The sequence below is a fragment of the Amphiprion ocellaris genome, chromosome 18 (assembly GCF_022539595.1).
Source record: "Amphiprion ocellaris isolate individual 3 ecotype Okinawa chromosome 18, ASM2253959v1, whole genome shotgun sequence".
NCBI lineage: Eukaryota > Metazoa > Chordata > Actinopteri > Pomacentridae > Amphiprion > Amphiprion ocellaris.
In genome coordinates, this window is record NC_072783.1 from 5,865,608 (window position 1) to 5,893,546 (window position 27,939).

Below are 27,939 nucleotides of genomic sequence, written 5' to 3' on the forward strand. Positions count from 1 at the left end.
GTGAAGCTGCCACCTCGCCTGGGTTAGGATACCGGGACCTTCCCCTGGAGCCAGGCCTGGAGGGGGAACGTCTGGTGACTGAGCCATGGGACTCGGTCGGGCATGTGGAGGAAGTCATCGTTGTGGCTTCATGTTGGGCCAAAGAGTCGATTTTAAACTAAACAAACAGCACCAACCAACATGTAGATCATCCAAAACAGCAGCTAACTCATCTGTTTTACTCCTCAGGAGGTCTTCTGCTGGATCACCAGGTGATAGATTTGAAGAAATCAGATGAATATGGACAGCTGTTATCACTTGCCAGGTAAAAATGATTAAATATGCTTCAGATATTAGTATTTTATGTTGGTATAGAATTTATTCAGGCTAATAAAGCTGCAGGTAGAGAATTCAGAGCTTGGTGGAACATTTAGTTCATCTACAGTCTACAATCTACAGTTCATCTAATTTTTCCCCATTTGATTGGTTGAAAAGTAGATTTCCTTTGGTTTTCACCAGTTCTATTGGTAATTAATCTACTGTTGATGGAATAATCACCCCAGGAGACCATTTTAAGTTTAATTTTTAAACATAAAAACTGAACTGGATCATTCTTAAACTACAACGCGCAAAAAAATTAACAAAAATTAGCATGAACTAGACAAACTCTGACTTGAAACTTGTGTCTTTTACAGACGTTTTCACACTTTCTACAGTTTCTTCTACAGTTTTTAGATGTTAAAGTGTTCCACCATGTTTTTATGTAGTTTATTATGTGGATCAGAGTCATTAGTTGTCAAGGCATTAAATTAATGGTCAACAATTTCAATAATCAATTTATTCTTTTGAGTAATAAGGGGTAAAAAGTCAAAATTCTTGAATTTCTGCTTCTTAAAACAAAATATTTTCTTGTTTCTTTCCTCCTCTGTGACAGAAAATTTAACATTTTTGTATTGTGGAAAAATCACACATCTGAGGATGCCATCTTTGGATCTGAGTGACATTTTTCACCATTTTCTGTCATTAATAGATAATTTGAGCCCAGCAGCAGCTGATTAATTAATCCTGTTGGATTCTAACTACATCTCTGCAGAGACTAATCATCCTCCACTATCAGGAGCAGAGAAGCTGATTTTAGCTGTTAAAACAACCTACAAATTGCATTAATCCCTGTATTTTTCCTCAAACAAACCACAGGGGAAGCTCAGCCATTTAACTTTCCCATTTGTTTTGGTTCAACAAGGTTCCACATGGGGGAGACATGCTCCTCCTCACAGCTACAACACCCTTTTTTTCTGTTGGGAAGGAGAGAAAAAAGTGTAGAAATTCATAAATATTTCCTCTTTGGGGAAGTCTTACAGAAACCCAGAGCTGTGTGGAGTCTGAGCAGAGACAGACTTCCAGAGGTGGATGGAAAAAAGAAGTTATTTCAGGAGAACCATGAGATCAGAGCGACGGGAAAACACCTCAGCTGTTTGTCAACTCTGCCATGGATTCGTCCTCTGAGGGCCCAGCGAGGACGTAAAGCAGCGACGGACGGACGGAGGAGGAGGAAGCAGCAGAAAGCTCGGCTGGAGGAGGAAAAGCCAGTTAGTGGGAGAAGCAGAGGCAGAGAGAAGGTGGGGGAGTGGAGGAGTGAGGAGCCCCGATCTTCCAAAAAACAAGAAGAAGAGGAAGAAGGAGTGATAAAGTCATGGGGCTTTGTGCTGTTCTGATCATCTGCCTCTCCCAGGCTGAGCTGGCCAGAGTTTGGGCTCAGGAGCTCCAAGGTAAGACCTTAAATATCCACATTTTATAGACACGGCCTCAAATATCCACATTTTATAGACACAACGGCCTCAAATATCCACATTTTATAGACACAACGGCCTCAAATATCCACATTTTATAGACACAACGGCCTCAAATATCCACATTTTATAGACACAACGGCTGAATTTCTGCTGTCTGGAAACCTCTGAAATATTACCTGACCTAAATTCTTTGCAGAAAGTCTGGCAGCTGCATGCTTCAAGTGTTTTTGGTTGCATGTTTAAAGTCTCTACAGATGTGCATGATGCTTGAAAATCAGCATTTATTCAGGTCCTGTACTTTTGTGCTTCTTTCCGTCCAGCTGATTTTCTCTGCATCACCTGTAGTCTGCCATTCTCTGCATGTATGTATTTCGGTTCTCCTTGGAGATGCATTATTTTTAGCCAGCCCCCATTCTTCTGCTGCTCCTCCTCCAACTATCAGAGCTGCTCCACTTTCCCTCTCCTGTGGTCCCAGATCCTCTGATCGGAGGCCGAACGCTGCGACGCATCCTACCAGCACAAACCCACCACAAGAATCCACCACAGGAATCCCCTCTGGGCAGCAGAAACCCACTCTGGGCCTCTTTTAACTCACTTTAACAGCTTCACATTAGTGGACTAACAGGTAGCGCTAGAACCACTGCGATTCAGGCGTTCTGATCCAGATCTCGTTCTCAGAGCAGCTAACGCTCCGGCAGAGTTGCATAAAATCGTCTGCCCTCGTTTCCTCGGAGGTCAGGACCATAAAGACCTCCGTCATCTGCCACCGATAAGAGTTCAGCAAAGTCAAAAGTTCAGAGATTCAGCAGAAATGAAAAGTTTCGGGTTCAGGTGCTCCCTGACTGCATTTCTTGTTTTCTGAACAAAAGTTTGGGGTCACTTAGAAATGTCCATATTTCTGAAAGAAAAGCAGTTTTTTTGTTCAATGAAGGTAACATTAAATAAATTATAAATGCAGTCTAGACAGAAAAAAATAAAAAAATACTCAAGTAAGTTAAATACTTTAAAACTGAACTTCAATGCAATACTTAGTAAATGTGCTCAGTTGCTTTATATTAATGACCCCAACAATAACAACAGAATCCCAAGTTTTTTTAATTTGAACAGAAATCCATCACTTCTCAGATAAAAACCATGAAGCATGGTGACTTTTGACTGGATTTTAACACAATTTGAGCTTTTTGAAAATGTCAGAAGCTGGCAAACTTACACTACTGTTCAAAAGTTTGAGGTCACTTAGAAATGTCCTTATTGTTGAAAGAAAAGCTTTTTTCAATGAAGATAACATTAAATGAATGATAAATCCAGTGTAGACATTGTTAATGTGGTAAATGACTATTGTAGCTGGAAACAGCTGATTTTTAATGGAATATCTCCATAGAGGTACAGAGGAACATTTCCAGCAACCATCACTCCTGTGTTCTAATGCTACATTGTGTTAGCTGATGGTGTTGAAAGGCTAACTGATGATTAGAAAACCCTTATGCAATTATGTTAACACATGAATAAAAGTGTGAGTTCTCATGGAAAATGTGGCATTGTCTGGGTGACCCCAAACTTTAGAACGGTAGTATAGATGTAAACTAAGGTTAGAGACTGTATTGTATTTATTTTTCTGAGACGGTTTCTTATTTTACAGCATTTTTCTGGGCTGCTTCTTTTGCATTTTTTACAGTGTATTGTGCAGGTTTGATTGGTAGCAGGTTACATGTACTCAGATGTAATCAGATTACAAAAAGTAGGTAACTAATGAAAACAGATTACATTTGATAAACTGTGTAATTAGATTGGTGAAAGATTACATGATTAGATTCTAATTGCATCTTTTCATGATCACAGTAAGTTTCCAGTTGTGCTAACGGTGACAGAAATCGTGTTTATTTCTGTTTTTTAGCTCTGATTCATTTCTCTTCCTTTTTATTTACGCTGACAATCAAAGACGTGATTTGAACGAATCAGAAAGTTTATTTCCACAGTAGGAAGGTTTACAGGATGCTAACGGTCAAAGCCATCTGCAGCTGTAGGGCTGCAGTCAACCAAAGAAGATCTGGATCGACTAATGTAACCCATCGAATAAACTATCGAAATGTTCCACAGAGCACCGAATGCACTCAGTCTGCTGGCGGTTTTAGCCTAAATGACCTCTAGATCAACATTAAAAACTCAAATTTGCAGCTTTTTTTTTTTTTTAATCATTTGAACCTAAATTATTTTATAAAGAAATGATGTGGACAGATCAAATTTTAGACCATATCAGCCGGTGATCGCAGCACAAGAACTACTGAACAATAAAACGTGTAGTTAGTCTGGAGCCGATTGAGAAATGTTTAGGAAACGTTAAATGACTTCTCCACGCTTTCCATCGAGGTCACACTAATTTTTATTAATTTTTTAAAATGTTCCTCACTACCCCTATGTAGATATTCCATTAAAAATCAGCCGTTTCCAGCCAGAATAGTCATTTACCACATTAACAATGTCTAGACTGGATTTATCATTCATTTAATGCTATCTTCATTGAAAAACTGCTTTTCTTTCAATAATAAGGACATTTCTGAGTGACCCCGAACTTTTACTGGTAGTGTTTAACACTAATACTTCCTCCTAAACCTAAAGTTGTGACTAAGACGTTACCTTCAGTGTCAGTTTCACCAAAGGAAAACAATATCTGCTGCTAAAATGTGAAGCTGAACCACAGAAAACCAACAGATGTGAGACTTCGACATTTACTGGAATCTTGTTGTTTAAAATGGATAAATTGCACAGAAATGAAATGTGTTTCTAGTAATAATCAAGTGCACTTTGATATACGTTTGGTTAGCCGGAGGTTTGTCCTCATTTCTAACTAAAACAAACACAACTCGAAAGGCATTCAGAGTGCATTCCCCCTCCAAGGCTGCTCATTCCCCCGTGTAGCATAGTCAGAAATGCAGCATTTTTTCCTCCGCCAATGAACAGCAGGGTTATGTGATGATCGACGTCTGTCCATCTGTCTGTTAACAACATTACTCAAAAACAGACTAACAGATTTGGATGAAATTTTCAGGGAAGGTCAGAAATGACACAAGGACCAAATGTTTATATTTTGGCAGTGATGCGGCTTATAGTCTGGATCTGTGGATTTGTTAAGGATTCTACTACAAATCCACCACTGAGGACTTATCGGGACTTATCCATCAGAAATGATACAAGGAACAATTGATTAAATTGTGGGGGTGTTTCTGAGTCCCATCTATTCCCGCTGCCCATGACATATTTAGGTCATGTGATTCGGTATCCGTACATAACGTACACATGCATAACACACGCCTGTGCTCAGCACAAGGTCATTTTGTTTGTGGGTACATCTATACTAAATGGACACATTCTATGGTGATTTTTGCCTTTTGTTTTTTAAAGATTTCATCCGTCAGAAATGATACGACGACTGAGCAGCCTTGGAGGAGGACTGTGCTCTGAGTGCTTTTCTAGTTTATAAATGCAGCATTTGTTTATTAGGTATTGATAATCTGAAATCACGGCAACATAGAATGTGTCCATGAAAATTTCATCCAAATCTGTTAGTCCATTTTTGAGTAATGTTGCTAACAGACAGATAAACATACGTACGCCAATCGTCACATCCACTACCAGTCAAAAGTCTGGACACACCTTCTCATTTAATGCTTTTTACTTATTTGTATTATTTTCTATATTGTAGATTAATACTGAAGATTAACACTTCTTTGTTTACAACACAATTCCATATGTATTGTTTTATAGTTGAAATGTTTTCAGTATTAATCTAGAATGTAGAAAACAATTAAATTAAACCATTGAACGAGAAAAAGGTGTGTCCAGACCTTTGACTGGTAGTGTACTAATCTGAGTTAAATGACTGCAGAAACTTTAAACATTACAATCAGAGCAGACAGATCGTTAGCTGGCCGTCAAAATCAGCTCCAAAAGTAAACAGAAAATATCTGAGGTCGTTCATCGCTCACATCAAACACTTCCTGAACTCTGATCGATTAGTCTGAATGGATCAGAACAGCACATTTCTGTCCTCCCTCCTCTTGATTGGTCCAGCTGCCAGGGTTTCTGATGGTGTGTTATGGTTACTGCTGTTCTCCTCCCATGCTATAAGCTGCTTTAACACAATAAAACCAGCGCTAACACAGCTAGCGGTGACCTCAAAGTGATTTCTGCTCCGCTAATGATTCCTGATGCCAGAAATCTGCAGGTGCTTCACTAATCCCCGTCCTGACGGAAACAGTCTCATGTGAGCGCTTCGGGGTCGAGGCTTTGTTTGTATCTCCAGACTTCATCATGTCTCCTCTGCTGTGTTTGGACACTGAACAACGGTTTGGTTCTGATGTCGACCTTTTGTTCTCTGAGGACGAGGCCTGCAGATTCTTCTCTTTTCCTGATGGATCCTCGCTTCAAAATGTTGTATGTTTACAGAGAAACAGACTGGATCCATCAGAAAACATTGTAGAACATGTAGCTTTTATCTTTAGCTGTCTGTGCCTCTAAAGACTGAATGATTTATGTCAATAAATAGTTGTAATTTTGTAGAAGCAATAAAAGGCTGCTGTGCTATGGAAAAGAAATAGAAAGCAGGAGATGGGTGAATAGGAAACAGGAGCGTGGGACCCGATAAAGGGATGAATGAAGACAATCCATAGAGCTTTAAGGCCGTGTCCTAGTTTGATGTGACTCCAACACCCACTAGATTTACTGAGGTGGTTGCTGCAATGCAGACATCAGAGGAGGCAGAAACAACGAACCGGAGCTGAACTAGTTATTCTATTTTTATTATTCTCACTGTCGATTAACCGGTCGATCGCTTTCTCCATTAATAATGAGGCACAGATAGAAAAATGCAGCAGTTTAGTAGAATAAAGTAAATGGGTTTGATTCAATGTCCTGATTTTTAGCTTAGATTTTGGTTAATTTTCCAAGATGAAACCGAACATCACACACGTTTAGTTCAAGGACCATTGGGAAGATTAAAGTTTGATGTTTTTTTTCTATTTTTACAGGTTTTTTTTGCTATAAATAGAAACAAACATGCTTTTTAAACTCATTAAATTTGGGTGCTTTTGAGAATAAAGCAATCTTGAAGGAATATCCTGATATTTAGCTTACATTTGAATAATTTTTTTACAATGAAACCAAACATCACACATGATTCATTCCAGGACCACTGGAAAGATTAAAGTCTGATGATTTTTTCAGTTTTTACAGTTTTTTATGATGATAAATTGTCTAATTTTGGTGATTTGAAAATAACTCGCCTTTCAAACCTGTTGACAAATTTAGTTGTTCAGACGTTTAATTGTTTCTTAGGGTGTTTTTGAGGAAAAACATGATCACTGAAATCTCCTAAAATTCAAAATCTGTGAAAATTATCTCATAATTCACTGTAGCTAAAAGGAACTTGAACAGTTTAGTCTGTAGACTTTGCGGTCACATCTGCTTTTTACTGGTTGCAGTAATCTGGATCACTAGCAGACGAACAGTTTGCTTAAATGTCCTGATTATTAGCTTAGAGTTGGAGATTTATCCTGACAGAGTTGTCATATCTGCTTCGATTAAACACTATAGGACAGGGAGAAATCTGAAGAATTTTTCAGTTTTTTTTAACCTTTTCTGACTTTGATCAATGCTGTGATTTTGGGATATTTTAAAGAAAACATGCTTTTCAAACCTGCTGGCTGGTTTTGGGGTTCAGAGGGTTGATGGAATAGTGTAGTGTTTTGGGAAATATCCAGTTTTTTTTCTCTAACAGAGACTTAGATTATAAGATCAGTATGCTGGTGCTCTAAATGATCAGGTTAGAAGCAGAGTGGTCTAACCCACAAAAAGTGAGTTTTATATCATTTCTGTAATATTGTATGGTCTACATTTTAGCAACAAACTGGTCTAACCCAACCCAGATATAGCGTTACAGTAAATGTTAGACCATTCTGGAAAACACAAAACTTTGAACCCATTTTTCTCAAAAACGACAGAAAGTGGGTTAGACTATTCTGCTTCCAAACCCTCAGATATGAAGCTTGTTGCAGCAGCTGATCAGCCTACTTATGTACACTCGCTGGTCACTTTATTAGGTAGGTTCAGTCAAAACTGAAAGATTTCCAGTTCAATGTCACAGAAATGTGGAGAAACCAGAAAATATTCACATCTCAGAAGCTAAAATCTGAGAATTTGGACTTTTTTTCTTTAAAAAAATAACTAACTCAACAGAGGACACTGCTTCAATGCATCACCTCAGAACACCTGATGTGTTTGTTAATCAAACCAAACAAGCTTTTAGGATTACAGGTTTTACTCTACACTCCACACATGTGGGATTAAAGAGCAGGAACATCCGTCTTTTTGCAGATCCAGATACAAACTGACACCATAACGGCAGGAACAATCTAAATTTAGAGGTCTGTCAGGATCCTTTTCATGCATGTTTACAGTCAATCTACGCAGATTTGTCACATCTGTCACGTTGGGAGTTTCATTCTTCCGTCAAACCTCACCGTGTTTTTCTGCACCAGTTTGCACATTCCCAGTGCAGCGTCCACATGTGTCTGCCAGATCTGATGCTACGAGGTCGGCTCATGTCCTGACGCGAAGCCCGGCCCCCTCTTGAACTCTTTTTAGCCCCGTTTTGTTGGAAGTTCATCCAGACCCACATGCAGCCACTTAGAGGTTCGAGATGTTCCAGGAAAGAAAACAAGTTCGACACCGAGGGGGAAGTTTGTCGAGCAGAGATCTGAAAGTGACCCATAAAGTTTAACGGTGGTCGTCCTCCTCTTCCTCAGCTCTTCCTCGTCATTTCCCTGCTCAGCTGTTTGGTGGTGATGATGATGATGATGATGATGATGATGAGAGTCAATCTGACCCAGTTAGGCGCCTCTAGTTGTGAAGCTGAGGAAATAACTTCTACTGCAGCGTAATCAAACAGGATTCCTCATTAGAACGATCTCCCCAGAGTTTGTGATAACCTCTCTGTGTTTCTGTCCCACTTTATCTCTTAACCCTCGTGTCGTCCTGCGGGTCAAATTGATCCGTTCTAAAATTTGAAAATGTGGGGAAAAAAAAAATAAAAAAATTCACAGTGAAACTCCTGATGTCCACATTTTCAACATTTTTGGGAAATTTTTGAAAATTTTTTGGTGGAAAAAAGAAATGTTAAAAAAATGTTTTCTTTAAGAACAGTCACGCAAAAAAAATTTCTTTGCGTGAATGTTCTTAAAGAAAACATTTGAAGTTTTACCGATATCCATGTAATCACTTTAGATATTTTAAAGATTTTTTGGGAAGATTTTTACTCATTGAAATATTTATAAAAATTTTCTTGCCAAATTTGGGAGATTTTTTTTTACAATAAAACTTTTAAGGGAAACTTTTAAGGAATTATTGGAATTTTCTTCCTGAAGGTTTTGCAAATTTTCAGAGTTTTGGAGAATTTTTTTGCTGAATTTTTGGATTTTTTTCAGACAAGGAACCAATATTTTTTGTGTCTGTAAATGAAGACAACAGGAGGGTTAAGTTTATTTTTTTCTGTTTCTTTATCACTGTGTTTTACCTCTTAAACAACAGAAAACGTCTCCATCAGAATCTTTATGCAATGTGGTGAGGTGTAACATTCTAATCTTACAGTAAACTGTATCTAACAGCAGGAGAAACAGGAAGTCACTGCATCCGGCCAATAGTCAGGTGGATAACCTGCTGTAAAACCACAGTCAGCTGTGCACGCATGATTTCTGCATCAACATGTTCATTCAGGGGCTTTTCAGATGCTGATAGACAGATTTTATTATCTTTGGGCACAGCTAGGCTACCTGTTCCCCTCATTTCCAGTCTTTATGCTAGGCTAAGCTAAAATAAGCCGTTATTAATCCCACACTGAGGCAGCAAAGGGGTCACCATTAGTAAAAAAAAACAAAACATAATAAAGAAACATACATGAGTAATCCTACCAGCTGCTGCAAATAGCTTCATATTTATGGTAAAAATAAAAATCTTGTAGTGAAGTCTCTGAAAGAGTGCAAAAGGGGATATTTCCCAAAATATTGCACTGTTTTGTCCTCTCTGTGAACCCCTACATATACAAGCAAGTTTGAAAAGCATGTTTTGGTGATTATCAGCTTTCTGACATTCTTTAAATGCATCATGTGTGACATGCGTCCTATCAGGAAAAAATAATTAATAATTGTAATATTTAATCAAAATGATTGTACGCCTTGTTCATGAATAAATCATTTACAGGAAATCCAGTAAAATTCTGTGTTTCTCATCAGATCTTTGAAGATATGATTCACTGCGACCAACAGTCTCAAAAACTCTGAGTTCTCAGATGAACTGCAGGCAGTGTTTCCACAGAGCAGAGAGAATAAAACCTCCAGGATCAATAGAATAAATGCAGCATGGCTCAGAAAGTTGTTGGAGATACATCCAGCATGGTGAAACATCTTTCTAGTTGTTGGAGATACATCCAGCATGGTGAAACATCTTTCTAGTTGTTGGAGATACATCCAACATGGTGAAACATCTTTCTAGTTGTTGGAGATACATCCAGCATGGTGAAACATCTTTCTAGTTGTTGGAGATACATCCAACATGGTGAAACATCTTTCTAGTTGTTGGAGATACATCTAACATGGTGAAACATCTTTCTAGTTGTTGGAGAAACATCCCGCATGGTGAAACATCTTTCTAGTTGTTGGAGATACATCCAACATGGTGAAACATCTTTCTAGTTGCTGGAGATACATCCAACATGGTGAAACAGCTTTCTAGTTGTTGGAGATACATCCAACATGGTGAAACAGCTTTCTAGTTGTTGGAGATCCATCCAGCATGGTGAAACAGCTTTCTAGTTTTTGGAGATACATCCAGCATGGTGAAACAGCTTTCTAGTTGTTGGAGATACATCCAGCATGGTGAAACAGCTTTCTAGTTGTTGGAGATACATCCAGCATGGTGAAACAGCTTTCTAGTTGTTGGAGATACATCTAGCATGGTGAAACAGCTTTCTAGTTGTTGGAGATACATCCAGCATGCTGAAACAGCTTTGTACAGCTGATGAACAAAGCAGAAACAAAAAGCCCCTGTGCAGTTTGTAAAAGTCAATATTATCCTCTACAGGATCCACAGCCACCAGGTTTTTCAGGATTAGTAACATCTGTGGCCAAGTTTTTTTTTCTCCAATTTCTACTAAATAGATAATCAACAAAATTAAACTTTACTTTTTTCAGTTTTATGATTTATGGCAGGGGTCACTAACTGGCGGACCGCGGTCCGGGTTCAGACCCAGACGCCGTTTTCTCCGGACCCGGACCTGTAATCAGTAAACTGTAACGGGATTTTAAAGTTGACAGGTCGCTTCTATTATACCTGCACAGCTTTTCCAGTGTTTATGGCATTAATTTATCAGCTCAGGAAACACACTGACCAATTACGTACGAGTTCAGCCATCCCATGTGACTCTACTCAGCCACTGAAGCCTAAAGCTAAAGCTCTGCGTTCAGAATACAGTTGAGAGGCGAGGAAAAAACGAGATGAAGACAGGAAAAAAATAGCAGTAAAGCGACAGCGAGAGGAAGAAGCTTTCTCAGCTATGAACATAACCAAAACTAAATGTTGTTCCAGACTAATTGATAAGCTCCAGATGTGTTTGAGAATGACCCTAACACCGTTCAGGCCACGATTTAAACTACTGACAGGACAAGCTGCAGCTCAGTTCTCTCATTAAGCAGCAGGGATATAAGGGGAGTGATAGACAGGAAAAAATGTAAACGCCGTCAATTGTTTACATTTTTGGAGATTTAGATGTTTTTAAATATGTAATTAAGTTGGTTCAGGTTGTTCAGTCATTTTTTCAAGTTCTGCACCTTATTTTCAGATGTACAGTTATATCAAAACTTATTAAAAAACATTGTCAAAATGTTTTTGAATCATACTGAACTCATTTGATTTGACGGTCAGTTTTTGATTATATGCAGATGCTAATAAAACTACTAGGTTACATCAACATTTATCACACTAATTCATGTTAGACATTATGACATTTGTTTTAATAAATTTTCTCTGACTGGACTTCTTTGAATTTTAGTTGAATACCTCTGATTTATGGTATTACGACTGTCTTTCCTCACAAAATATATGTCTGAGTTCTCTCTGCTTCTAGTAGTGGTTGCTGTTTCCATAGAGGTTCAGGACTTTAGATCACAGAGAAAAACTAGTCCACAGTGAGTAAAAATGTGACAAGAGTGAAAAACAGGCAGAAACTGTGAGTAAAAAGTCAAAAACTAACTAACCAACGGTCCAAATACTGAATATTCAGCAGTGAATTCTAGACTCTATCTTAGACATTTATGTTTGAGCACAAATGCATAAAAAAGCTAAAAGTATGTAAAAAGCAAAATATAATGTCTATGCTGTCAGTCATTGTTGAAGATATTTCATTCACTCCTCTGGTAAGAGTCTGGAACTTCAGCCGAATTCACCTTCAGCCAGAACAGCATTAAAATGACGTCCTGGTTCAAGTTCTCCCACAGCAACCTGGAAAAAACATTTCTGAACCACTGTTCTGCTGAGGGCCAAATACAGAGCTATTGTCTAAAATACCGTCAATGTGGGCGCTTTAACCGGAACAAACAGACTCAGAAACGCCAATAAAAATACCTCAAAACCAAAGCTAGAAATAAATACGAGGACATGATGGAGGGTCCTGACATAGTTCTGGTCATATGTAGTAAACACACTTTAAAAAAATGAGGAGAGAAGTGAACCTCGGTCTCGTCTTTCTCAACATGTTCACAACATGCTGTCACTTCATAGCTCATTACAGCTCCCAGAAAACCCCGACAGAAAACTGGATTCTGTCCTCGGTTTGAGTAGGAAAAAGCTTCATCCTGCTGAAACGTTGAGCATCAGTTACAAAGTCTAAACATCCATCTACGATCTGTTGAGCAGATGTCACCGAAGCCCACACAGACGTAGGAGGAAGAGCTGAAGATGTGCAAACGGAGGGATTATTGGAGCACAGAGCGGCGCTGGCGGCTTCACCGTTAGTCAATCAGCAGCTAGAACGCAGCCGGCCACATCGTCACTTTAACAGGCACAAATTAAAACTAAATCATGACAGTGTTTCTGTGTGACAGACGTAAAAGTCTCCTGAACATGGAGCTCAGTTCACCTGCTAATCATCCAGATTACAGCAACCAGTTAAAAGCAGATGTGACCACCAAGTCTACAGACTAAACTGTTCAAATTCCTTTTAGCTGCAGCTTTTTATGAGAGAATTTTCACAGATTTTTAAATTTAGGACATTTCAGCGATCATGTTTTTCCTCAAAAACACCCAAAGAAATGATAAAACATCTGAACAACTAAATTTGTCAGCGGGTTTGAAAGGCAAGTTATTTTTAAATCGTCAAAATTAGGCAATTTATTTTTAGAAAAAACTGTAATAACAGAAAAAAATCATCAGACTTTCATCTGTCCAATGGTCCTTTAATGATTCATGTGTGATGTTCGGTTTCATCATAAAAATTAAACAAATCTAAGCTAGAAATTAAAATATTTGAGCAAAATCACTTTAATCTCAAAAGTACTCAAATAAATGATTAAACTTCTGAACAACAAAGTTCTTTAGTGGGTTTGAATTTTTTTGTTTTTGTTTGTAAATTGTCAAAATTAGACAATTTATCATCGCAAAAAAACTTCAAAAATTTTAAAAATCATCATACTTTCATCTTTCCAACAGTCCTTGAACTAATCATGTGTGACATTTAGCTTCATCACAAAAATTAACTAAATCTAAGCTAAAAATCTAAATATTTGATCAAAATCACTTTATTCTCAAAGGCATCCTAATAAATGATTAAACCTCTGAACAACAAAGTCCTTCAGTGGGTTTGAATGTCATGTTTTTGTTTGTAAATTGCCAAAATTAGACAATTTGTTACAGCATAAAAACTGGAAAAACACAAAAATTGCCAGATTTTCAAGTTTCACTTGAACTAATCTTGTGTGATTTTCACTTTAGTCAAACAAATTAACAACATATCAGCTAAAATCAGGATCTTTCATCAAAATCAATTTATTCCACATCTCTCATTTAAAAATTTGCCAAAAATAAACTGTTTGCAGTCATGAGATTCTGGTAAAAACCAAAAATTCTGCGCTCCTCATCACATTTGAGAAACTATTACCAACTAAATTGGGACCAACAGTTAACAGTGAACTGTGTTCACACAGAGCAGAGATTAGACAAGCATAGAAACATATTTAAAATATAGTTAGTTCATTATCTGTAGCATGACATGTTCTGCAGTATTTGAAACTCCTGGTGGGACTTAAATAAATGTTAAACATGTTGGTTCCAAGATTTTTCTATCTTTGTCAAAATAAATAACTGAAAAACTTCAATTTTTTTTCCTTTTTTTTAAAAAAAAGATTTCTAGGATTCTTCTAGTCGTGGTTGTTCTGTTTCCATAGAGCTGCAGAACTTTATATAACAGTAATAAATGAACCAAACAGTGAGTAAAAACGTGACAGGAGCAAATAAACACCCAGAAACTGTCTGGAGTTCAGAGGGTTAATCAGTAAAAGTCTGGAATTTAGAGTTTCCTGTTTTATGAGCTGAACTCAGTCGGCCTCAAACTGACGGTCACTAACAGGTGAAGAGTTACAAGAAAAATCATCCTGACCCTGCAGAGTTCAACAAACATCTGCTGGTGTGTGGGTTTCTGAAGGGATCTTCATGATTTAGTCACCATAATACCGTCTTGTTCTAGATGATCGGACTGTCCTGGATGGAGACCAGTCCAGCTTCCACAGAACCAGGACAGAACAGCAGATCCCACAGAAACACCGAGCAGCTCGTAATACTCAGACCGAAGGAGGAAGAGGAGGAGGAGGAGGAGGAGGAGGAGGAGGAGGAGGAGTGGATATCAGCACCCTGCCAGACAACATGACTCGCATCGTGGTGAGATTAAACTTTACTAAACCTTTCTTATAGTCACTGCTGCTGCTGTCAGGCCTCCTGTTGTCATTTACAGCTTGAAATAGTGAAAAACAACTAAAGCAGGGATAACTAATTAATTAACTGCTTATTTCTGACACTACCATTCAAAAGTTTAGGGTCACAATTCCATGTTTTCCATGAAAACTCACACTTTTATCCATGTACTAACATAACTGCACAAGGGTTTTCTAATCATCAATGAGCCTTTCAACACCATTAGCTAACACGATGTAGCATTAGAACACAGGAGTGATGGTTGCTGGAAATGTTCCTCTGTACCCCTATGGAGATATTCCATTAAAAATCAGCTGTTTCCAGCTACAATAGTCATTTACCACATTAACAATGTCTACACTGGATTTATCATTCATTTAATGTTATCTTTATTGGAAAAAAACAGTTTTTCTTTCAAAAATAAGGGCATTTCTAAGAAACCTGTAGTGTATACCAATCAAGACGGCAGAAAATGTGTTGACTTTATGGTTGGAAGTTTTTAGCAGTTTCTTTTAATTTTATTAATCAATGACACGAAATGAAGTTGGTGGATATCATTTCTGATGTTGCTGCTTTAAATGCAGTCATGCAACAGAAGCTACTCCATTTTTGTAGATTATTATCTATCATTGTAGATTATTATCCAGTAACGTAGATTATTATCCATCATTGTAGATTATTATCCAGTAACGTAGATTATTATCCATTATTGCAGATTATTATCCATTATTGTAGATTATTATCCACTAGGGCCACCGTGACACTATTACAGCACACTGTAGCTCATCTACGCTATCAGAACTCTGAGTGGAGGGCGTTAAGCTTCACAGGAGACTTTGTCATGGTGTCCATTTGCCAGCTAAACTCTGACTATGGTCTCTACTTGCCACCATGGAACTGTTGGCTGTCTCTTCGGCTTGCTATAGTATTAAAAGGGCACCACTTTGTGGTACAACCCAATACTAGAGCTAGTTTACTGTACATTTTGTCACATGCATGTCTGTCATCTTCTGCTTTATCAGTTCATTTCTACTGGCTGAATTTTTAACAGAAATTTAAGGAGTTACCAGAAATCATTAACACCCCAGTAGATGAGCTGTAGTACCTGGTTGTACCACTAGGTGGAGCATCTTATGGTTTAATGATGGGAGTTACAGGTGCTGATAGTGGGTGAAATAAACCAGCACACCTCCCTGGTTTCTAACTGTCATGTTGATAATTCTGCAGCATCAGGTTATAAAAGGTGTTTCTCAGCTGACAGCTTAATGAGGTGATAGTAGTGCAATACGGTAGCAACTTGTGGTTGACGCTTTCCCAACAAGATATCTCCTTCAGACGTCTTTCTGAAGGTTTTATGTCTTTGACATGTGAGCTGATCAACCCAAGAGAGTGATTTTACAGTCTTAGATAAACTAATTCCAATATTTTTCACAAGAAAATAGGTGAAGTTTGAGAAAAATGTAAAGAAAATATTGTTTTTCTTACCTCTTGACCCTTTGAGGAGTGCAGACATCCAGTAATGGAACCAATCGATCGACACTGATCCTCTCCGGTTCACATTAGTCATGACAAAATGGCTGAAAGAAAGTAAATCAAATGTTCTAGTCAAAGTATTATTAATGCAGTGCAGTGACTTCATGATGGCACCGATGAAATGATGAAAGAATCCCTCTAAAATCTGAAATAAGCATCTAAATATGACTCATCTATTAGAAACTCTGGAAAATCCCCTTAAAGATGCCAATAATAGCTGTATTTATATAGCAGCCTTTAAACACAGAGTGTGTGAAGAGCGTCTTATGGTTTAATGATGGAGTTAGAGGTGTGTTTGCTGACCGCCCATTAGGGTGAATTAAACCAGCGTACCTCCCTGCTGTCTAACTGTCATGTTGATAAATTCTCCCACTTCGAGTTTTAAGCAGCTGTCTGGTTTAGCTAGCTACCTGAGGCTAATGCTAAGCTAGGGTTTTTAAACACAGACCAGGAGTTGAGCGTCTGTCAGCAGAAACGCTGCTAACATTCATGAACAGCAGGACTCTGGTTACAAACAACATTCAGTCTGAAGCGTGTCGGCGACGCTCTGCTCTGAGAATAAATCCGTTTTAGAGGGTGACAGATCTCAGAGCTGCTGCCACTGTTTGTGAAAATCTGTTAGAGCTCAACAGCTGTTTCCAGCAGCTGGACTGAATACAGCCTCTCCATCATGTAGATCAGGTAAAAGAAGGACGACGGGGTGAAGACAACACACCACCTCACCACATCTTCTGTTACAGAGATTACACTCTTCTAATTAAATTCAGACGTCATGAACAAGTTAAAAGCTGCTTACTAAACATGAGATGATGGGTACTTCACTGTCTTCTGATTATTGTGGGAAAAACTAAACATCACAATCTTCAAGAAACCAGCAGAAACTACTCCAGCCTCACTGAGTAAAGTGAAGCTAAAAGGTTTTATAACTGAAGCTGAGTCTGCAGCTGTTGGGATGATGTGAGGTAGAAGGTTTGTTGATTTCATCCTCACATGTTCTCAGGAAAAACCAACCTGAAGATCAGGTAGCTCCTTCTGTGAATTATTGGGTGTAAAACAGCAGAAAAGCTTCTGGTAAAAGCACCGAGCTGGAAGGTCAAACTCTGCCCTGCCAAGCTGAAACTAAAACTAAAGGTTCAGTTGAAGGTGGAGGAGCTGCTGGTGCCGTTTTCTATTTATGAGCTTCAACAGTGTGTTCTGAGTGTTTCTGAGTGTGTTTCTGATTGTGTTTCTGAGTGTGTTTCTGAGTGTATTTCTGAGTGTGTTCTGTGCGTGTATTTCTGAGTGTATTTCTGAGTGTATTTCTGAGTGTGTTTCTGAGTGTGTTCTGAGTGTATTTCTGAGTGTATTTCTGAGTGTGTTTCTGAGTGTGTTCTGAGTGTATTTCTGAGTGTATTTCTGAGTGTTTCTGTGAGGTTTCTCTGGTGTCTCAGGTCCTGGACTCGTCTCTCACTTTATTAAAACCCAAATAAATTCAGTTGTTCGTTTTTTTCCCCTCTCCTACAATTTAAATTGAAAACAGACGAGGTCCTCGTCCTGCCAACTTACAGTGTTTGTCTAAGTGTGAGTGCGTGCACGTGCACGTGCGCATGCGCTGGTGAATGACTCACTTGGACAGATCACCAGTATCCCGTTGTACTGCTGCTGCTCTTTTTGATCCTCATTTCCAGAGACCTTCCACCTCCCGTCCAACCGGAGTCTCTTCCACGAATCCGCCAGCTGTGAGGGAAACTAAATGATTATTGTGCCCACCTAGAAACCCCTCCTCCTCCAGAACGTACAGGCCGGTGTCAGGCAGCGAAGATGGAGGCAGAAAGTGGGTCATTGCAGTATATGGAGCAGCCGGAGAGGTTGTGAGAAGCTGCATTTAACTGCTCCACTTTCTGAGCCACCAACTAAACCCCAGAACCATTGCTCTCTGTCACCTTCAGCTGTGGCGTTCATTAATAACACCGTCAGGAGATCTGAGCGCTTGTTGTCTAAGAATGACGTGTAAACAGCTCCCTCCAGTGGAGCTCTGTGGGCGGAGCTGGGAACAGAAAATCCCCAGAAGTCCTCATGAGAATAGAATGAATAGAAGATTTTCAAAAGTTTGGGGTCATCCAGACAATTCCATGTTTCCCACAACGGCGCAAGGGTTTTCTAATCATCAGTTAGCCTTTCAACACCATTAGCTAACACAATGTAGCATTAGAACACAGGAGTGATGGTTGCTGGAAAAGTTCCTCTGTACCTCTATGGAGATATTCCATTAAAAATCAGCTGTTTCCAGCTACAATAGTCATTTAGCACATTAACAATGTCTGCACTGGATTTATCATTCATTTAATGTTATCTTCACTGAAAAAGAACTGCTTTTCTTTCAACAATAAGGACATTTCTAAGTGACCTCAAACTTTTGAACGGTAGTGTAGTTTGCAACCTTCTGACATTTTAAAAAAGCTCAAGTTGTGATAAAATCCAGTCAAAAGTCACCATGCTTCATGGTTTTTATCTGAGAAGTGACGGATTTTTGCTCAAATTGAAAAACTTGGGATGTGAAACACTGACATTCTGCTGTTATTGTAGGACTCAATTATATAAAGCAACTGAGCACATTTACTAAGTATTGCATTGAAGTTCAGTTTTAAGGTCTTGAGTATTTTTTTTTAAATGTCTAGACTGTATTTCTGATCCATTTAATGTTATCTTCATTGAAAAAAAATGCTTTTCTTTCAAAAATAAGGACATTTCTAAGCGACACAAACTTTTGACGCTAGTGTAAATTATTTTATTTATTTATCTTTATTTGATCAGGAAGTCCTGTTGAGATTTGAGATCTGTTTTACATAAGAGACCTGGCCAAGGTAGCAGCCATACAACATTTTAAAAAGCTTTATAAAACAGATCCATGAATAAACAATAAACAGTAAAATAAAACAGACTGACTGCTGACGTTCCTCCTTCACTGTATTCTTCATGATGGTCTTTAACTCATTAATGGACATGAGTGTTTCTATTTTAAGACTTGTTTGAGGATTATTCCATGACCGTGATGCATGATGGGAGAACGCCGAGGTCAGTTAGAGGCTGTTAGATATCCGGGACATACAGAGGAACCGAAAAGACCTTTATATTAGCGGAATACATTTAAAAAAGGATCAAAATACAGTAATAAATACAATAAATACATAAAAATCCACCTGTGAAGTGGCGGTAGTGCAATACAGTGACAGTCACGCATGACGGTAGCAGCTTGTGGTTGAGGTTTTCCCAACAAGATAATATCTCCTTCAGACGTCTTTCTGCAGGTTTTATGTCTTTGACATGTGAGCTGATCAACCCAAGAGAGTGATTTCACCGATGCAGATTAACTAACTCCAATATTTTCCACAAGAAATAAGACAAAGTTTGAGAAAAGCGTAAAGAAAATATTGTTTTCTTACCTCCTGACCCTTTGAGGGGTGTAGACATCCAGTAATGGAACCAATCGATCGACCCTGATCCTCTCTGGTTCACACTTGTCAGGACAAAATGGCTGAAAGAAAACAAACCAAATGTTCTAGTTAAAGTATTATTAATGCAGTGCAGTGATTTCATGATGGCATTGATGAAATAATGAAAGGATCTCTTTAATAAGAAATAAGCATCTAAACCAGACTATCTATTAGAATCTATAGATCTATTAGAAAATCCCCTTAAAGATGATAATAATGAATGTATTTATGTAACAGCCTTTTAACACAGAGTGTATAAAATGCTCTGACAAACAAACCAAAGAAAAGAAACTCAGATAGACAATATTAAAACACAAATCAACCAGATTCATTACAAATGTCTCCTCCAGTTTTCCTCCTTTGTCTCCTAGAAGAGATAAAGAGCTCTTCTGGTGCAAATAATACGAACAAATCAGACACAAAACTGGAAAATGTCCATGAAGGAATTTAGAAGTAATCAGAGGAATCTTAAAATCTATCCTAAAACACACACAGAACCATGAGTCTCAGTATTTTCCAGCATTAATGTGAAACTTTCTGCACGTCATCAGTGTGAATTTGAAGCTTTTTATTTTACAATATTAAAAATTAAACACTAAACGTTTACGGTCGTTCAGTGCAACTAGATGGAAAGCAATGACAACGCAAAAAGAGAGTCCTGATAATAAATGATCTTGATACCAGGTTGCGTTGCTCTAAGACCAGGAGTCCATAAAAGGTTTTCCTAACAGAGGAAGACTTGCTGAGCACTTTAACAAAATAAAACTGTTTTTCTTTAACTGAATATGGCATTTTGTTGCTTTTATTACTCTATATGATGTAGTTGGATGGATATATTTTGTAAATCTTGAACTAACTGCATTTCTTGACTTTTTTTCTTGATTTTTGGCCTGACTGGTATTCTGTTGTTCAGTGAACTGAGTCTTCTCTCTTTGACTCGTCTTTAAACCACTTTATAAACTGTGGTGCTATATAAAGAACCCTTTTATTATTATTATTATTACTCTTCAGGAGAGACAGAACAAACTTCTCATACATTTTATTGGTTATTGGGATGCTACCCATAAAAAGGAGGGATAGTTACAACAAAGGCACTTTTCTGAAAAAGATTTTCAACTGTAATCGCAAAACTTCTCCTCATTAGGAACTACTGAATAAAACACAACATGGACCCTCAGCCCGACTGTAATATTAGTTGTGGACTCCCTCAGCGTGAATAATGTTCTGGTAAACGGTTTCTCTCAGGAGGACTCCCAGAGGTACTACAGATGGCAGAGCTTCGGTCCAGCAGACGGACGGACTGAGAACTTGTGGGTGGATCTGAACAATCTGCACAAGAGCCAAGTCCGGATCCACGGCATCCTGTCCAACACTCACCGACAGGCAGCGGTAAAACCACCGTTCACACATACACCAGTAAATACATGTGATTTACACACACCTATGTCTGATATTTCTCTACTTCTCAGAGGGTGGCGCTGTCCTTTGACTTCCCGTTTTATGGACACTACCTGAGACAAATCATCGTAGCGACTGGAGGTGAGTCTCACTTTATCTGATTCTACAGCAGCTCTAATCTACTTTAAAGCCTAAATATCTACCAGTGTGTTGAAGGAGACTCTGTCCTTCCCCGGGGGAATATTCAGGCTTACCAGGCGATAAGAAACCTAATTAATTGTAAACGCTTTCGCTTTTAATCGGTTTTAATTGCTTACAGCCTTACTGTAAATGTCCTAAATCCCAATTTCTTTATCTAAAGAAAATGTGCCTTAATTCTCTGAAGGCCAAAACTGGTTGGCAGGATTGAACAGCAGTTTTTCCTTTAAAAGTAGTAATAAAATCGCCAAAATCAGACTATTTACCAGAGCAAGAAACAGTGAAAATAAAAAGAATCATCATATTTTTAGCTTTCCTCGAACGTATTGTGTAACATATCAAGGAAAAATAACTTAAAATTGTGATATTTCATTTTAAAAAATGCCAAAAAGACAGTTTGCGCCAGGTTCTTGCACAAACTTTTGAAGCTTCTCATCGCAAATAACCAACAACAGAATCTGATAACATCTGAAACTGATACAAAATAAAACCTGCTGGATCAATAAAATAAATGCAGCGTGGCTTAGAAACAGTAAACAGAGCAGCAAGTTGATGGAGACACATTCAGCATGGTGAAACATCTCTCTAGAGTTGATGTGCAGTCATAGGAAAGACGCAGAGTTGGTAGAGGTTGTAAAAATGGAAAATTTAAAACCAATACATTAAGTAGAGCCACCAATTTTGTTCCAATTATTTGTAGCCAATACAGAATTTTACATTTTTGTTTGTTTGTGTTTTTTAAAATGATTTATGGCATCATAATTTGAAACAGTAAACAGAAGAGCAAATTGTTGAAGATACATTCAGCATGGTGAAACATCTTTCTACAGCTGATGAACAGAGCAGAGAGAAAAACTTTGTCAAGGTTGTAAAAATGTTAAATTTTAAATATGTATGGTCTGTATCGGTAACACCTGTTTCTGTACAACAAATACAGAATTTCCAGTTTATTTTTTGTCTTTTTTTAAATAATTTAAGCCATCATAATAATTTTCTGTGACAACAAGAGAGACTGAAAGAAAAATAAAAAATAACTGATGAAAAACATAAATGCAGCACGGCTCAAAAACGGTGAACAGAGGAGCAACTTGTTAAAGATACATTCAGAATGGTGAAACATCTTTGTGCATTTCTAGAGCTGATGTGGAGACTAGTGTGAAAAACACCTAGTTTCTGGAGTTTTTAAAAATGAAAAAAGCCTCTATAGCAGGGGTGTCAAACTCACTTTAGTTCAGGAGCCACATTTAGCCCAGTTTGATCTCAAGTGGGCCAAACCAGTAAAATCACAGCATAATAGAGAAACAAAATGACAAAAAATGGGACAAACGACATGAAACGAAACAAAAAAGCGAAAAATATGGACAAAAAAAGACAAAAAAAAATCACACAAATGAGACAAAAATGAAAAAAAATGACAAAAACATGAGACAAACAACTAAAAAAAGACAAAAAACAACAAAAACAAAGCAAAATATTACAAAAATAAGGCACAAAACAACAAAATCAAGAAATAAAACAACAAAAAATGAGACAAATGACACAAAACAAAAAAGGAGACAAAAAAATTCACTGAAAACTTACAAAGCGACAAAAAAGTGAACAAAAACAAGACAAGAAATTAGACAAACGAGACAAAAATGACAAAAAAAGAAACTAAATGACAAAAAATAAAACTACACAAGCGAGACAAAAAAACGGCAAAAACGACACAAAACAACAAATAAAGCAAAACACAAAATGACAAAAAACAACAAAAAACAAGCGAGACAAAAAGGAAACACAAAATGATAAAAACAAGAATCAAAATGACAAAAACATGAGACAAACGACAAAAGTCAGACAAAAAAAAAAAATCAACAAAAACGAGACAAAATATTACAAAAATGAGACACAAAAGAACAATGAGCAATCTAGTATTTTCCTTTATGATTAAAACAACTTGTCATGGTCTAGAAATTATCTTAAATTTTCAGTTAATGTTTTCTCTGGAATTTTTACACTTTACAAAATTGTCCAGCGGGCCGGATTGGAGCGTCTGGCGGGCCGGTTTTGGCCCGTGGGCCGCATGTTTGACACCCCTGCTCTATAGCATGTGAAGTGACTGTTTTTCCAGTTTTACAGCACCTGTGGGCACTTGTTTAAATGCTGCACAGACTGATTTCAGTTTTCACTTTTTCAGTCTTTTCTCACTCTATAATTTATACAACAACAGAAGACATTTCTGAGTTCTTTCTAGTCATGGTTGTGCTGTTTCCATCGAGGTGCAGGACTTTATATAACAGTAAAAAATGGGGTTTAAGGGGTTAAAAAGAGTCACTTGTTTGTTGCAGTCTCACAGCTGTTAGTTTGCATTCATGGAAGATTTGGTCATTCGTCATGTTTTGCCATCTCTGCTCTCACGCAACCGAAATAAAACCCTCAGACAGACGTAAACCAACGATAAAACCAGATGATCTCACAGAAGAGGTTGAATGCTCCACTGCTGTTGAACAAATGAGTCTAAATCTGCAGAAACCAGGACTGAAGCAGCTTGTTTACTGGAGTCTCTGGCCTTTTCTTCTCAGGGTTTATCTTCATGGGTGAAATCACTCATCGAATGCTGACGGCCACTCAGTACATAGCTCCCCTCATGGCCAACTTTGACCCCAGTTTCTCTAAGAACTCCACAGTGAGGTACTCGGACAACGGTACGTAGGAGTTTATCAGGGGAATCTGTGATGTTTAGGAGCTCCTGGTTATCTCTGGCTAGTAATCAGTTGATCTGTCTTCAGGTAATCTGTTTGTGGTTCAGTGGGACAAAGTGAGGCTAAAAGACCGAGAGGCTGAAGGACCTTTTACCTTCCAGGCGGCTCTCCACAAAAACGGAACCATAGTTTTCAACTACAGAGAAGTAATTCATCTGATTTCAACCAGTCCTCAGCTTTATGTCAGGCTGAAAAACTTTACGACAAACTCTGCTGCCGTTCTGTTCCAGGTCCCTGTTCCAGTGGAGAAAATTAATTCCACCGAGCATCCGGTGAAAGTGGGACTGTCTGACGCTTTCATGGCTTCTCTCTCCTCCTCACAGCTCTCAGGTCAGTTTTAATGAACTAAGAAAAGTGGTTGTCTACCTCAGAAGGGACTTTAAAACCTCTGGAAGCTCAACGCTCCCACAAAATCCAAACAAAACGATTCATTTCTAGTAGAAAAACTTACTTTCTATCCAGTTTTATCTTCAGACAGCAGATAAATCTGATGGCTCCAAACAGGATTAATGGGAGAAAAAGTTCTGATGCACAAATCTGTTTTGAGTTGTTCTCTAATTTCTGCTGAGATACTGGATGATTATATTTAAATGGAACCATGTGAGAAGGTCAGAGGGTAAATCACTGTTTGGTATAGCTGTTAACTCAGTCTGACTATAAACCGCTGTTTGGACGAAGCCAAAGAGGTTGTTGTAGTTTAAAAGCTTGATATTTAATCCACTATATGAAATATGAATCTAATAATAAACGCAGTGGAGTAGAAAGTTCAGTACCTTAAGACTGAACTTCACTGCAATACTCAGTTACTTTATATTACTGATTCCAAAAATAACGGCAGAATCTCAACATTTCACCTCCCAAGTTTTTCAACCATAAAACCTGGTGACTTTTGACTGGATTTTAACACAACTTGAGCTGTTTTAAAATGTCAGAATCTAGCAAACTTACACTACCATTCAAAAATTTGGGGTCACTTAGAAACGTCCTTATTAGTCTGTCAAGGAACAATGGAGTTATGTGATGATCAGCGTCTATCTCTCCGTCGGGCTGTTAGCAACATTACTCATAAACAGACCAACGGATTTTGATGAAATTTTCGGAGAAGGTCAGAAATGACACAAGGACCAACTGATTTGATTTTGGCAGTGATGCGGCTTATAATCTGGATCCACGGATTTGTTAAAGATTTCTGTGTCATTGCGAGATAGCAGCACGGCATCACTGTAACCATGACAACAAGAGAACACTACGTCAGCTGCCTGCTGATGATCACATGATTGCGATCCTACTACAAATTCACCGCTGAGGACTTATCTGGACTTATCCGTCAGAAATAATACAAGGAACAATTGGTTAAATTATGGGGGTGTTTCTGAGTCCCATCAATTCCCGCCACCCGCTACACAAGTAGGTCACGTGATTCGGTATCCGTACATAACGTACACATGCATAACACACGCCTGTGCTCAGCGCAAGGTTTTGTTTGTGGGCACATCTATATTAAATGGACACATTCTATGGTGTAGTGATTTCTGCTACAAATTTTTTAAAGATTTCATCAGCTGGAAATGATACAACAACTGAGCAGCTTTGGAGGAGGACTGCACTCTGAGTGCTCTTCTTGTTTTTGAAAGAAAAACATTGTTTTTCAACGAAGATAACATTAAATGAATGATAAATCCAGTCTAAACATTGTTAATGTGCTAAATGACTATTGTAGCTGGAAACGGCTGATTTTTAATGGAATATCTCCATAGAGGTACAGAGGAACATTTCCAGCAACCATCACTCCTGTGTTCTAATGCTACATTGTGTTAGCTAATGGTGTTGAAAGGTTCACTGATGATTAGAAAACCCTTGTGCAGTTATGTTACTAATATTCCCTACTTGTGTTGAAGATTCGAAGCAACGTACCATCTATGAATACCACCGCGTGGAGATCGACACCACAAAGATTGTCAGCAGATCTGCGTTTGAGTTTCTACCTTTGCCCAGTAAGTACCGTCACACCCTGTCCTTTAAATGCCAGTTTAATCTCCGTATTAACTCCTCTAAATACAGATTCCTGTTCGTCTGATTCCTCCAGCTTGTCTTCAGCACACTTCCTGTGATCTCTGCCTGACGTCCAACCTGACCACCGGCTGTGGATGGTGCAACACTCTGCAGCGGTAACCTCAGATTCACTTTATCCTCGCTAGAAGGAAGCCTGGGAGAATCTGGCTCTTCTCATTTTGTTTTTCTCCACGTTTCAGATGTTCTGACGGCATTGACCGACACAGACAGGAGTGGTTGGACTATAACTGCCCTGAAGAGGTGAGATTCTCCACCGGTTTCTACAGCAGAGATGTGAGCAGCCGTTTCATTAGTTTCTTCTTGTATTAACTCAGGCTAAAGGCACATGTGAGGACTACAACCCGGTTCTACCCGAAGGATCCGTGAGCTCCTTCAACCACTCGTCTCCAGGTCCAACACCTTCTTCAGCCATGTCTGACGACCAGCCGGTCACTCGGGGTGAGAAGAATAAAGCTTTAACTCTGTGGAGGTTTGATTGATGAATAATCTGATTGTGTTGACGGATATCTCCAGTTTAGCGGTCAGAACTGAACCATTAGGAGAGATGTGAGGTTATGTTTAACTAACCACAGCTGTAAAAGATAATTGTGGTTCCTAGAACTCTGCTCTGATCCGCTTCATTTGTTATTCCCGTCAGAAATCATAACACTGCACTCGACAAGTTAATTACTAAGATCTGGAAAACATGGCAATGCTGCTAAAAAGGAATCACACGGGGCAAGAAATACAGTAGTTGGATGACCTGGAAAGTTGTAAACAAACTTCCATCAGGAGAATAAGATTAGTAGGTGGAGGCATCACTGTAGCTCACATATAACCCCACTGGTTTCACTTTCAGATTTACAGACGGGTCCTCCGAACCATAAAGGCATCACGGAGAACACGGCCATCATAGCGGGGGTGGTGGCTGCTCTGGTTCTGCTGGTAGCTCTGACTTTACTGGCCGTCTACTACATCAACACTCATCCAACAGTAGCTCCACCGTTCTACCTCATGCAGGTCAGACAACAGCCCAGCTCTCCATGTGTTCATGTTTCTAATGCTTCCCAGTTCATTTGTTAACTCTTTCTGTGGATTGCAGCAACACTCCAGTAACTACTGGCCCTCTATAATAAAACAACCCAGCTCTCTGTATGTTCATGTCCTTTCTTTCTTTTATTATTTACTAACTGGTTTCTGTGGTTTGCAGCGTCGCTCCAACAACTACTGGCCGTCTATGAAGTTCCGGAACCAGGGCTGCCACTCCAGCTACGCCGAGGTGGAGCTGGGAGGTCATGAAAAGGAAGGATTCATCGAAGCTGAGCAATGCTGCTGAGGACCAGAAGGAGAGGAGAAGGATGGACATTTGTGACCTTTGTGGCTGGACAGTGTTCATGTAGCTGCTCCTGTAGCTCTGCCAGCTTTGTCCTTTGCTGTTTGCCTTCACACGGGGGGATTAGAAGGTGAGATGTTTAACGGTCCAAAACCCATCGATGCAGGGAGATGTCAGGGAACGAACGAGCCTCCTAATGCAGACCATGTACAGCTCAACTATGTGTTTCTGTTTTAATCCATCTCTCAGAGTTTTGTTTGTTTGTTTCATTAAACTTCTACGCAGCAGCGACTGGTTGATAAAATGTTCTACTACACGGACTTCACTACGCAGATATCTAGCTCTATAATGATAGCGATTATTCTGGATGAGTTTTAGCCTTTCTGTTTAAATGTCTTCTAATAAAAGCCGGTGGTGAGTGTTGGTTG

General features: G+C 38.7%; 2 protein-coding genes across 2 annotated transcripts in view; one reads left to right on the top strand and one right to left on the bottom strand.

Annotated features, from left to right (window-relative positions):
* tectb (tectorin beta) overlaps positions 1-27,939 on the bottom strand; it is a 55,721-nt gene that overhangs the window by 25,715 nt on the left and 2,067 nt on the right. Inside the window, exons 2-4 of the mRNA XM_023262130.3 lie at positions 19,736-19,827; positions 17,921-18,029; positions 16,266-16,357 (exon numbers count right to left, since the gene is read on the bottom strand). The gene's annotated coding sequence lies outside the window, so the exon portion shown is untranslated. The remainder of the gene's footprint in view (positions 1-16,265; positions 16,358-17,920; positions 18,030-19,735; positions 19,828-27,939) is intronic.
* LOC111563176 (plexin domain-containing protein 1-like) lies at positions 1,259-27,934 on the top strand. The gene is made up of 13 exons (XM_023262129.3): positions 1,259-1,748; positions 14,557-14,747; positions 21,032-21,175; positions 21,256-21,325; positions 23,947-24,069; positions 24,154-24,272; positions 24,357-24,456; positions 26,025-26,120; positions 26,213-26,294; positions 26,379-26,439; positions 26,514-26,637; positions 27,038-27,198; positions 27,389-27,934. The coding sequence occupies exons 1-13, from the start codon at positions 1,673-1,675 to the stop codon at positions 27,512-27,514; spliced, it is 1,473 nt and encodes a 490-aa protein (XP_023117897.2). The 5' UTR covers positions 1,259-1,672; the 3' UTR covers positions 27,515-27,934.